Consider the following 13,047-nt stretch of genomic DNA (forward strand, 5'->3'; position numbering starts at 1 on the left):
CAGACCAGAGAATCTTGTTTCTCATGGTGTGACAGTCCTTCAGGTGCCTTGTGGCAAGCTCCAAGCGGGCCGTTGTGCTTTTTACTGTGGAGTGGCTTCCGTCTGGCCACTCTACCATAAAGGCCTGATTTGTGGAGTACTGCAGAGATGGTTGTCCTTCTGGAAGGTTCTCCCATCTCCACAGAGGAACTCTGGAGCTCTGTCAGAGTGACCATCAGTTTCTTGGTCACCTCCCTGACCAAGGCCTTTCTCCCCCGGGCGGCCAGTTCTAAGGAAGTGTCTTGGTGGTTCCAAACTTCTTTCATTTATGATGAGGCCACTGTTCTTGGGGAGATTCTATGCGGCAGACAGTCTTTGTTACCCTTCCCTAAAACTGTGCCTCAACACAATCCTGTCTCGGAGGTCTACGGACAATTCCTTCGATCGCATGGCTTGGGTTTTTGCTCTGATATGCACTGTCAACTGTAGGACCTTATATAGACAGATGTGTGCCATTCCAAATCATGTCCAATAAATGTAATTTACCACAGGTGGACTCCAATCAAGTTGTAGAAACATCTCAAGGATAATCAATGGAAACAGGATGCACCTGAGCTCAATTTCAAGTCTCATTGCAAAGGGGTTGAATACTTATGTAAATAAGGTATCAGTTTTTTATACATATTTCTAAAAATCTGTTCGCTTTGTCATTATGGGGTTTGGTGTGTGGATAAAAAAAAAACAATTTTCAAATAAGGCTGTAATGTAACAGTTGGAAAAAGGGAAGGGGTCTGAATAATTTCCGAATGCACTATATTTATACTGAACAAACATAAATGCACCAGGTAAAATGTTGGTCCCATGTTTCATGAGCTGAAATAAAAGATCCCAGAAATATTACATACGCACAAAAAGCTTCTCTCTAAGGATGTTGTGCACAATTTGTTTTACCTCCCTGTTGGTGAGCACATTTTTGCCTAGATAATCCATCTACCTGACCAGTGTGGCATTTCAAGAAGCTGATTAAATAGCATGACAATTACACAGGTGCTCCTTGTGCTACGGACGATAAAAGGCCACTCTAAAATGTGTAGTTGTCATTTGGCATGCTGACTGCAAAAATGTCCACCAGAGCTGTTGCCAGACAATTGAATGATGATTTCTCTACCATAAACTGTATCCGTCATTTTACAGAATTTGGCACTACATCCAACCGGCTTCACAACGTCAACGTTATGAACAGAGTTCCCCATGGTGGCGGTGGGGTTATGGGATTGGCAGGCATAAGCTACAGACAACATACACGAATTGCATTTTATTGATGGCAATTTTAAATGCAGAGATACCCATTGTCGTGCCATTCATTCACCGCCATCGCCTCACGTTTCAGCATGATAATGCACAGCCTCATGTCGCAAGGATCGGTACACAGTTCCCGGAAGCTGAAAATGTCCACGTTCTCCCATGGCCTGCGTACTCAGACGTGTCACCCTTTGAGCATGTTGTTTGGGATTCTTTAGATCGACGTGTTCCAGTTCCCGCCAATATCCAGCAACTTCGCGCAACCATTGAAGAGGAGTGGGACAACATTCCACAGACCACAGTGGAGATCTTCACAATTGCTGTAATAATCTGTGCAGGATCTCGAACCGCATTGATCACTTGCACTATGTACTTTTAATGTCATCTCAACTGCAATCCAGGTCATGTGGTTCTGCTATTAGATGAAGCACAGTGATAAACACTAAGTTGTTGTAGAAATAATCTAAATATCTGACATTGTATTCCTGTTTAAACTATGTTGTGCTTTTCAAATGGTTGAAAGAGCAGTGATAACTAGGGATGGCACAATTACCGGTTATGGATGAAGACAGCCATGAATATAAAATAAGTCACAAACAGCTCACTGAATACAGGACAGCCAGGCATTCGTGCGTTTCTGCAATAACATGGACTCTTAACAACGTGATGAAACCTTGTTGCCCCTTGCTGAAACAAGCAAGGTGGTGTAGGAAACGATGAATAGAATGGGCTTGGAACCTCTAACCCTGGCAATTTTGATTGGTAAACCCATGGGTATACTTACAATGACTGCCTGGTATTGTGATGGAATAAACTCCATGGTAATGTAGAATGTTCATACTAAATGTAGCTCGTGTATTTTTTTGTAATGTCAGTTGAGTTGAATCAGCAAATCACAGCACCTATGGGCAGAGACGAAGAGTCAAAGCAAGAAGGTTTTTTTTGTATGGAGGTCAATGAAAAGGTTTCGAATTTGGTTAACAAATCATTTAATTGCTACGTGACGCTTATTCGATCGAACTGACGCAAAGTTGCATTTCGGCAACTTTGAAAAAAAAATACTTCATATCGCCGTTGTGCCTGTTGTGATAAAGTATTACATTTTTTATTTTTCATCGTTGGCTGATTTGCTCTCAGCAAATAAATCAGCATTTTAAAGTAGATTTTTAGTTTTTATTCACCTTTATTTAACTAGGCAAGTCAGTTAAGAACAAATTCTTATTTACATCAATGACCTAGGAACAGTGGGTTAACTGCCTCAGGGGCAAAGCAACAGATTTTTACCTTGCCAGCTCGGGGATTCGTTCTAGCAACCTTTCGGTTACTGGCCCAACGCTCTAACCACTAGGCTACCTGCCGCCCAACTGAGCTGAGAGCAAATCAGCCAATGAGGAAAAATAAAAACTGTAATACTTTAACGTGGAGCTAGCCAGAATGAGTTTACGAACACATCCTTTGTATCAGTGCCATTATGTCTGTGACAGCGCCATTTAGGCTACTCTGATTTCCGAGCACTATCATCTTAGTGTACCAGAGTGCAGAATAACTCATGAATTTACAAACGTGCAACACCCGTTGAATGGGACTGTTGTCGGCAAGAAAACGTAATTTAAATCGTTGCCAGTTGCACAGTTAGTCACTAACACTCTCTAGATAACATACTAACAGCCTAACCAGCTCTGCTCGGGCGAGTAAAATGGTCAGTGAGGTGTTCTCTCATTTGTTTCTGGAAGTAGCTAACAAGCTAGCCAACTTTAGACAGTTGGCGCTTGACTGGTGTTGAGGTCAGAACGCTCAGATCAACCCTACTCCTTAGCCAGAGCGTCCAGTGTGCGCTCTGAACGCTCGGAGAGCGAATCACTCTGAATTTACAAACGACTCAGAGCGCACTCTGACACAATGGAGGCAATTTACAAAAGCACCTAAAAAAATCTCTATGGCCTGTTGTTCACACGCTTATCTGCCCTCTCATTGGCCAGAACGGTCTACACCTGATCTTGCCGCCTCCCGTCTGCCTTCCATCTTTGAGGACATGTAATTTCATTTGTTAGAGCGGTCACTTGACTATCTTGTCAATATAATAATAGAACGTCTTTGATAAGGGTACACTCGAAATGGCCACCAGTCCACCCCTTATGCAACCATTGACTTAAAAAATGGGGACACCCGTTCAATTCATTCCATTTCTATGGCAGCACATGCAGTCAGGAAAAGTGTGTCTAATATTGTTTTATATTTTTTGCTATTCAAACGGTTATTACAGAAACCCATGACCATTTGCAATGGGTTTCCGTAATGAGCATCATTCAAACTTCTATGAGTTCACAGCCCTAGTGATAAGACATTTAGATGAGATGACAACTTAAACCCCCCCCCCCCCCCCAAAAAAAAAAAAACTCTGGTATTGTTTTTCATTTCAAATTTAGTTGTGCTTTTAGATGGCTGAAAGCATAGTGAAACACACATCCAACAAACTTCTGTCTGTCTTTATGAGTTGCTGAATAAAAAGGTTGAAATGTCAGAGTAACACAACCAAACATGACCAAAAATGTCCACATTGAAATGACGTGGTGTGCCCAGTGGGTAATCTCGCTCTCTTTGAGTCTATTCAATCTGTCACCTTTACAGTGTGGTTGAAATTTAAAAGGCAATGTTCCCATTTTAGCGGAGACTGCAGTCACGGTAAACGCTGCTAATGTTGGCGCAATCATCACCTTTTAAATGTAGGAATCTTTTCAGATTGAATAAAGCCCTTGGTTTCCCTTTGTCTGGAACTAATATCTCCTGCTATGAACAGTCGATGTCAACGCAGGCAGTGATTAGAGACTGACTGAGGTGTGCTGTGATAAGGTTTCCTCTGCCTCTTCCTCTACAGAACAAGGGGCTAGACAGAGACCTCCTCCACGCAGGGATCTCACCATCGTAAGTACCCCGCTCCAACCAGTTAACCGCACAATGAGACGCCAACAGCACTCATTAACAAAGACATTTGACAAAATGAGTTTTGCATTGTTTTGTGTTGACCTGCCACAAGTTAAACCTGATACTGACTCTTTCTTCACACCCTCCCTCCGTTTAGCCGAGGGGGCAGAACCTGCCCAAGCCACCCACCCCTCCCCAGGTGGAGGAGGAATTCTATACCATTGCAGACTTCCAGACCACCATCCCCGATGGCATCAGCTTCCAGGCTGGGGTCAAAGTGGAGGTGAGACTTGTCACATCTCATCACACATTGGTAGATGGTTATTGCTTGAATGTGAACAGCCTACTAAATTCAACCTAGAGACCCGTTTTTGATTGAAAGGGCATTAACTGCTTCCCCTCAAAATGCTGCGTATTGATTCCTGTTTCCTTGAATTCTCACTCATCCTGTTTCTGTTTTTCAGGTGATAGAGAAGAACTCCAGCGGCTGGTGGTACATTCAGATTGAAGAGAAAGAGGGCTGGGCCCCTATCACCTTCATCGACAAATACAAGAAGACCAGCTTGACCCCGCGCCCCAACTTTCTTGTACCTCTGCCCAACGACTTGGTCCAGCTGAAGCTGGAGGATGGCACTGCTGGCGGTGCGGGGCAAGAGGACAGCTGGTCCAAACCGCTGCCAGACGAACCCACGGCGGGGAGCGAGTCTGTAGCCCGGCCCAAACTCAGGGACTGGAAGTCCAGCGCCAGTAAGGCGGCGTCTGCTTTTTCCGGTCCCCTGCCCCCAGCCCCGTCTGCCCCACTGACTGAGGAGAAGCCAGCCCTGCCACCCCGCAGGGAGTCCATCAACAAGAGCACGGACATTGAGATTACTGTGGAGAAACCCAGGCCAGACCTATCCAAACCCTTGCCTTTGAAAACCCCTGCCCCGGGGGTCATCATGCCCCTGCTCACCCCCAAAGCTGCCCCCTTCAAGCCAGACAAGCCCCCTGAGCCCAAAAGAGAGGTCACGAACAAACCTCTGCATTTGAAGAATGAGATGGGTTTGGAGTGTGGCCACAAGGTCTCCGCCAAGGAGGTGAAGAAGTTCAACCTGAAACCTGTGGCTAAGCAACCACCCAAGCCCATTCCTGATGCACCGGAGGAGAAACCAGAGACCATCGGCCCTGCACTGTTCATGAAGCCTAAACCCATAGTCCGGCCCAAACCCGTCCCAGCTGCCAAGCCAGAACCGCCAGCTGAGAACAAGCTGGATATCACCAACCTGAGGAGCAAGCTGAAGCCTTCAAAGCCAGCTGAACCAGGCTCTGGATCAGCAGAGCCAAGCCAGCAAAACGGCGCTGCTCCAAACAACGGCCCTAGCAACGCTCTCCCCAAGATGCCGCCGCCCAACCTCCCCCCTAATAATGCTTTACCCAAGATGCCTCCTGGTAATGTACCCCCCAAGATGCCCCCTCCTAATAATGTTCTCCAAAACATGCCGCGTACCAACAGCCCCCCTCTCAATGCACTCCCCAAGATGCCCCCGCCCCCAATGCTCTCAATGGCAAGGCCAGCGACGAGCCCAAGTTCCCCCCAAGCAGCAAAACGGCCACGGACAAGTGAGCCAGGATGTCCCCAAACCCGCCGTTCCCCCCAAAGAACCTCCAGGGAGGCCAGCCGTCCTCCCTAGGCGACCCCCTCCACCCAAAAAGACCTTAGAGCCATCCAGCCCCACAGACACCAAAGCTCCCCTGAAAGAGCTCCCAGACACCAAGCCTGCTCCCCCCCAGCTCAGCAGACCACCTCCCCCTAAACCCAAGGCCTTCATGCTGCCCCCGCCTAAAGACAAGGACAAGGGGGAGCCCAAGGCGAAAGTGCCTGTGGCCCCAAAGCCCCTGGTTAAGATTGAGAAACCAGGCCCTCCGAGGACAAGCTGCCTCCTCTGATCAAGGATCCCAGTAAAGAGGAGCTGTTCTTGGCCGTGGCGGACTTTGAGGGCGACGATCAGATGGGTGGCTTCAAGGAGGGCACCGTGTTCGAGGTGATGGAGCGGAACAGCAGCGGCTGGTGGTTTTGTAAAAATCTAGGAGAAGGGCCAATGAAAGAGGGCTGGATCCCCTCCAATTACCTGACCAAGAAACCCTAGGTAACAGGTTCTGTTGGCCTTTTTAATAAAAATATTACTAATTGTATTTAATTAGCTTTTTATTTATAGGTACCTTTTTGATTGAGATTTGTTACTTTGTTAAATTCCATTTGTTGTGCAAGAATGAACCAGCAATGTTTGTCTTTTTGCATATTGTTTAGTTATTCTTTTGTACTTTTTATCCTCGTTACAAATTACTAAGCATAAAATCCGTAACAAGCAAATGTTACTCAACAAGCCTATAATGCAATTTTATGATACAGTAATGTTAACACAAGCTTTGTAATAGAACAGGTGAATGTCTTTCCAAGCCTTCTATAATATTGTGCCTCAGTATAGTGCTTTAAGCTTAAATATATGCAATTTAGCTTGTTAGTTTCTCAGTATATCAAAAGATGCTTAAGTCTAATGAGTGGAGTCGTAACTGACAGTGCAATGCATTTGGAAAATAAATCAGACCATACAGAGGAACCAGGGTCCGTATCCACAAAGCATCTCAGACTAGGAGTGCTGATTTAAGATCGGTTTTGCCTTTTAGATCATAATGAATAAGATTACATGGATAGGGGGTACCTGATTCTAGATCAACACTCCTACTCTGAGAATCTTTGTGAATACTGGCTGAGATAATCACAAGACAAACAGCCAAAACCAGCCGGCCATGGATACTCAAGATTCCTCAAAGAACACCCCCTCCTCCACTAAGGCTGCAATGAAGAGTTCGAGAGAACATTTTGGCTTTCAAGTACTAAAATATTAACACTTCAAGCAACGTTTTTGACGAGTGCTAATACTAAACATTTATACAGATCTTTTCAGGTTTGTGAACACGTTTCTGTCTTTCGGTAACTGAGTAATACTGATGCGGCTGATTTGTAACAGATGTGCACTTTCCAGATTATTCAGCCGTTCAGACAGTTCAGGTTTGCAATCTGGATGACCGAACCTGTCTTTCAACTCACTCTTGAACGTTGTAATAGAATGCACAAAGTGCAATTTTAAAATTAGGCAGTGCATCAGTTTTCCTTGTCAGTCATTGCATACCTTAGAGGTATTTATAATTTCTCAGAAATGTCCAGTGAAAAGCTTGGGAACCCCTGGCTTAATAGACCGATGGAGAGGAAGTATAGAATGTACAATTGAAAGCAAGACTTTGGGAGCTGCATTGTATACCAGGGTTGGAGTCCAACTCAGTTCAGGAAGGACTGAATTGAAATGAAAATGGACCCTTTCCCTGGTGTTCACAGTACAATAGGTGGAAACCACCCTATTGATTTCATAAACTGTAGGTCTACCATTATCAATACAACCCCTAAATATGAGACTTGACCTGCGATTGATGCAATAATAATAATAAATATAAACAGTGTTACTGGATCACAAAAAAAGGTGCTCAAATATAAAAGTGTGATAATTATTTTAAAAAACATTTACATTGTGCTTGAAACCAGTCAAACACTAGACTTAGCAAAAGTTAATTTTATCGTACTTCCAGAATGAAGTAATGTCAGCTGTCGTTTACTTTTCACCCTTTGCCAGGTCTGGTTTGCCATAGTTGGAACTTAATCGTGCATTGTTCCTACAGCCGAAGTAGTAACATGTGTTTCCCAAAACACCACGCAGAGAGATCATTCAGCAAGTGCGTCGTTGGAACATGTCCACACTATTAGGTTCGAAAGAAAGATAGCGGATCCTAGAGAAGCGCTTTCTCCATTTGACCTTTAAAATAATTGTCACAGTACTGGACTACAGATCAGCTCCTAGAGAGATATGGCCTATGGCTGCAATTATCGAGGTGGCCTATTATAATGGTTACCCGTTAATGCATTACACCACAGATTTGGCACATCATTGCATTAAATGTTCCTACACATTACATCGAGGGAAATAGCAGACAGTAGCCTACAATTAGATAAATAGAACATGATATTGATTTAATCATGATCGAAATTCATAAGCAAATGTAGTGTGTACTCATTTATAGTCATCTTGGTTTTCATTTGAAGCATATTTTGTTACAATTGCAAAGACATTGCCCACTTTTTAGCCTATTTAAAGTTATAGAGATGGATAGAAATCGATGGATTGTGTGTTTAACGGAGGTCTTCTGTGTATAAAGCGAAAAGTGGAAGGACAAAACAAAGCATGTAACGATGCACTTGGCTTTTCAAGTGGTGTGAGGCAGTCGGTAAATAGGCCTAACAAGCCTTAGTGTGACTAGTAACAATGGCTACTACGAAGGATCTCACAAACTTAGCCTTAAGATACTTCTGGGAAACTGGGCCATGGTCATGGAGAAAGAGGGTTGGTCTCCTAGGAGACACACTGACAAGGCTGGGAGTGCCTGTAGCTCAGGTTAATTGGAGAATCTCAGAATATGGTTGATCGGATTCTGCTCCTAGTTGCTTGGATACTATGTTTTTCCCATCCCCCTCGTGTTAAAGTACTAGGTCCAATGCTGTGTGTCAGGTCCCTAACCAGCATTAAAATCATAAGGAACTTGGAGTTTTCCGGTCTTTGGCAGTGTGCATAGTACACAAGTAATGATATTCATGTCAGATTTGTAATGATCAACACTAGTGTCAACTCATTGAGTGAGACCTGACAGTTAGTGGAATGTGAGTGAAACCTAGATTGGGTTAGGTTATGGGTTGGAAAGACATGCATTCAACAGTTTGGTTACTGAAGCATAAGGAGAGGCACACAGGGATGTGAACGCTACAATAAAACAGTATGGATTGTCTTATTGCTTTAAGTAATGCTTTACCCTAAACTGGTCAATTTAATTTGAAAATTAATTCATAAAAATAAACTGCTCATTCTTTATTGTTTGAGATATGCAGCATAAACACCTTTCCCGCTGACATATTGCGCATATCCCATCTTAGTCCTGTAATGTATTCCTAATACTTGTGTATTTCCCCTCATGGTTCTCTTTCATATTAAGTCAATAAACTTTTTTTTTTAAAGTTACATGGTATCTTGGTTTTCCTTGGAAATGTTCCTTTATTTTGAGGAAATGGATGCAACCTAGATCAAGAGTTAACCGCTGATAGCAGACACTCACGTTGATGTTTTGGCCGTGTAACTGCATTGGGGCTGTCAAAAATCGGTTGAGAAGCTGCTCTTCATTGTCATGAAGCCACACCCATCCCACTCGCTTTAGAAGTTCAGAACGTGTAGGCTATATAGAAATGACGCTCAAATTGAAAATCAGTCAACAAAATGAGGATTTCTATCAGCCTAATCGATGTTTAACTTACAGATCACATTCCAATGTTTGAACTTATAAACAAAGGCTGCATGGAATTTCTCTTAAGGCAACGTACGCTTTAGGTATAAAGCCGGGAGCCACGTGGATTTGACAGTTTATGCGGGTGTCGGCCGTGGCGGCTCTGCAAGAATCTAGCCCTTACTTGATGACAAGCATTGACATTAGAACGTTTGCATTTATTAGACTCATGTACAACAATGGTTCCTTCTGCTGAACAGTCATTCACTCACACCCCTTACAAAATAAACTTTAAAAAAAGAGGTAAACACAGACAGAAAAAGACAGTCATTGCAAATGACAACAGAAGAGAGAAAAACAAACAAATTAAAATACATCTTGAGAGTAGTTGTACCTGACAGTTGACCAAATTACTGTAGATTAACACAGCGCTGTCAAACTCATTCCATGGAGGGCCTAGCGCCTGCTGGCTTTTCCTTTGAATTAAGACTTATACAACCAGGTGTGGAGTTCCTTACTAAATCAGTGACCTTCATTTATCAATCAAGTAGAAGGGAAGAGGGAATATCCGCAGCCACTCGGGCCTCCAGTGATCTAACAGGTCTAATTGGTCAAGAAAACAAGCCCCATTTTCCAAAGCAGCAGGATACATATTAACTGCAAAATAGCTCCGATTCACTACCTCATAACTTAATATACTCCTCAGTGCAAAGAAAGGCACATTTGGTGGAGGAAAAATTACATATTGCACTTTCGTTAGCAGACAGTACATGTATTATCAACAAACAATGGAAAATAAACCCAATACCTTTCATTAAATGTAAAACTTATCTCTAAAGATTCCTACAAAGACAGTATTCCACGTCTTTTAATTCCCATCCAGTGTGCTAGTATTGCCTTTACAGTAAAAATGCAGCACAGAAAAACATTTGAGACATGAACACAATCAACTGAAAAAAATATCAATTTTCTTCAACCCTCGAATTAAAAAACTAAAATAAATTGGACTAAATTACTTTTCCCTGACTTCTCCTGTATTCATTACGTGTTTAAGCTCATCTCATCAAATTGTAAAACTAGGGCTCTATTCTGATCGAAACAAGGGCAAATGATCTGAGCATTTTAATGCAATTTTAAGTTAATATATAATACAATATGCCATTTAGCAGATGCTTTTATCAAAAGCGACTTACAGTCCAAGTTAGTTAAACTGATCTCGCTGGGAATTCTATTAATTCACTGTGTTAACAGAAAGAAGGTGAATTCTGAAGATCATGCTCTGTAATAAAGAAATGTAATAAATGTCAAAAGAAAATTTGTCAACTTGATATAGACTCAGCAAAAAAGGAAATGTCCCGTTTTCAGGACCCCGTCTTTCCAAGAATTCGTAAAAATCAAAATATATTCACTGTAAAGGGTGACCGTTTCCCATGCTTGTTCAATGAACATGCACCTGTGGAACGGTCACTAAGACTAACAGCTTACAGACGGTAGGCAATTAAGGTCACAGTTCTGAAAACTTAGGACACTAAAGAGGCCTTTCTACTGACTCTGAAAAAAAACAATAGAAAGATGCGCAGGGTCCCTGCCCATCTGTGTGAACAAGCCTTAGGCATGCTGCAATGAGGCATGAGGAGTGCAGATGTGGCCAGGGCAATAAATTGCAATGTCCGTACTGTGAGACGCCTAAGAGAGCGCTACAGGGAGACCGGACAATCAGCTGTCCGTCCTCACAGTGGCAGACCACGTGTAACACCTGCACAGGATCGGTACATCCGAACATCACACCTGCAGGGCAGGCACAGGATTGCAACAACAACTGCCCGAGTTACACCAGGAACACACAATCCCGCCATCAGTGCTCAGACTGTCCGCAATAGGCTGAGAGAGGCTGGACTGAGGGCTTGTAGGCCTGTTGTAAGGCAGGTCCTCACCAGACATCACTGGCAACAACGTCGCCTATGGGCACAAACCCACCGTCGCTGGACCAGACAGGACTGGCAAAAAGTGCTCTTCACAGAGAGTCGTGGTTTTGTCTCACCAGTGTCGGTGGTCGGATTCACGTTTATTGTCGAAGGAATGAGAGTTACACAGAGGCCTGTACTCTGGAGCATGATCAATTTGAAGGTGGAGGGTCCGTCATGGTCTGGGGCAGTGTGTCATAGTATCATCGGACTGAGCTTGTCGTCATTGCAGGCAATCTTAACTCTGTGCGTTACAGGGAAGACAACCCCCTCCCTCATGTGGTACCCTTCCTGCAGACTCGTCCTGACATGACAATGCCATTCTACTCATTCTGTGTGTGATTTCCTGCAAGACTGGAATGTCAGTGTTCTGCCATGGCCAGTGAAGAGCCCGGATCTCAATCCCAATGTCCACGTCTGGGACCTGTTGTATCAGAGGGTGAGGGCTAGGGCCTTTCCCCCCCAGAAATGTCCAGGAAATGGCAGGTGCCAAGGTGAAAGAGTGGGGCAACATCTCACAGCAAGATCTGGCAAATCTGTTACAGTCCATGAGGAGATGCACTGCAGTACTTAATGCAGCTGGTGGCCACACCAGTTACACCAGTTACTGTCCCCCCCATTCAATTTCTGTTAGTCACCTGTCTGTGGAACTTGTTCAGTTTATGTCTCAGTTGTTTAAGCTTATGTTCATACAAATATTTACATGTGACATTTTCTGAAAATAAACGCAGTTGAAGTTTATTTTTTTGCTGAGTTTATGTGCGCCATACTTGGGTGTGTTCATTAAGCGAGAAACTCTTTGGAAGGAGACTGATATTGCAGTGAAACAAAAGTGCGTTTTCATTGGCTTCCACCAACACAACATTGTCTGAAGTACATTTTTTTCTTGTGTTCCACATTGCACCTAAACTACTACTCCACAAACTGACTCTCTTTGGGATATGGGATGCATCTCCCCACCACACCCTTCTAACTATTAGGTTAGTCTCATGCTTATTGGGATCCGAGTCAATTTGGTGCTGTCGGCAATATTAATAAGAATGAAAAAGGAAACACTGCATGGATGAAGAAAACCCTAACTATCAAGCAGCCTGATGCACATGTGGAGTTAAAGACAATCCTCAAAGAAAATATGACCAATCTTTGCCATCTTGAGTTAATAAAATGATAAAATCTTATAAACAGGACTTAAAACATAACTATTCCTTAAAAATGAAATAAAAGTTCAGGAGGAATGAGGAAGCTGACAGTGGGCCTTCTGGACATGGTGTGGGATAAGGGTGTTTGGGGGGGGGGGGGGGGGGTGAGATGCCAGTCTACGTTGTAGAGGATTCAGAGTAAGGGAGGAACTTGGTGAGTTTGTTTGGGGAGCTGGGGCTCAGGCACTCAGAGTTCTCACTCATCTTAAAGAACACCTCCTGTTCCCTCTTCCTCTGGGTCAGCTCCTCTTCCAGAGCCTGGGAGAGAGGGGGGGAGGGAGAGAGAAGAAAGCGAGAACAAGGGAGAGATAGGAGGGCGAGAG

General features: G+C 43.7%; 2 protein-coding genes across 5 annotated transcripts in view; one reads left to right on the forward strand and one right to left on the reverse strand.

The window, feature by feature from the left end:
* LOC123998786 (SH3 and PX domain-containing protein 2B-like) overlaps positions 1 to 9,302 on the forward strand; it is a 78,763-nt gene extending 69,461 nt beyond the window's left edge. For all 4 annotated transcript variants that reach the window (XM_046303933.1, XM_046303935.1, XM_046303934.1 and 1 more), the window contains 3 exons: positions 4,157 to 4,203; positions 4,361 to 4,486; positions 4,668 to 9,302. In XM_046303933.1, coding sequence (XP_046159889.1) covers positions 4,157 to 4,203; positions 4,361 to 4,486; positions 4,668 to 5,873 — 1,379 coding nt within the window. In that variant the 3' untranslated portion in view covers positions 5,874 to 9,302. The remainder of the gene's footprint in view (positions 1 to 4,156; positions 4,204 to 4,360; positions 4,487 to 4,667) is intronic.
* A 2,394-nt stretch (positions 9,303 to 11,696) lies between these two features.
* LOC123999622 (serine/threonine-protein kinase 10-like) overlaps positions 11,697 to 13,047 on the reverse strand; it is a 40,449-nt gene continuing 39,098 nt past the window's right edge. Inside the window, exon 19 of the mRNA XM_046305557.1 lies at positions 11,697 to 12,982. Coding sequence (XP_046161513.1) covers positions 12,842 to 12,982 — 141 coding nt within the window. The 3' untranslated portion in view covers positions 11,697 to 12,841. The remainder of the gene's footprint in view (positions 12,983 to 13,047) is intronic.

The sequence above is a fragment of the Oncorhynchus gorbuscha genome, linkage group LG16 (genome assembly GCF_021184085.1).
Source record: "Oncorhynchus gorbuscha isolate QuinsamMale2020 ecotype Even-year linkage group LG16, OgorEven_v1.0, whole genome shotgun sequence".
In the NCBI taxonomy this organism is placed as follows: domain Eukaryota; kingdom Metazoa; phylum Chordata; class Actinopteri; order Salmoniformes; family Salmonidae; genus Oncorhynchus; species Oncorhynchus gorbuscha.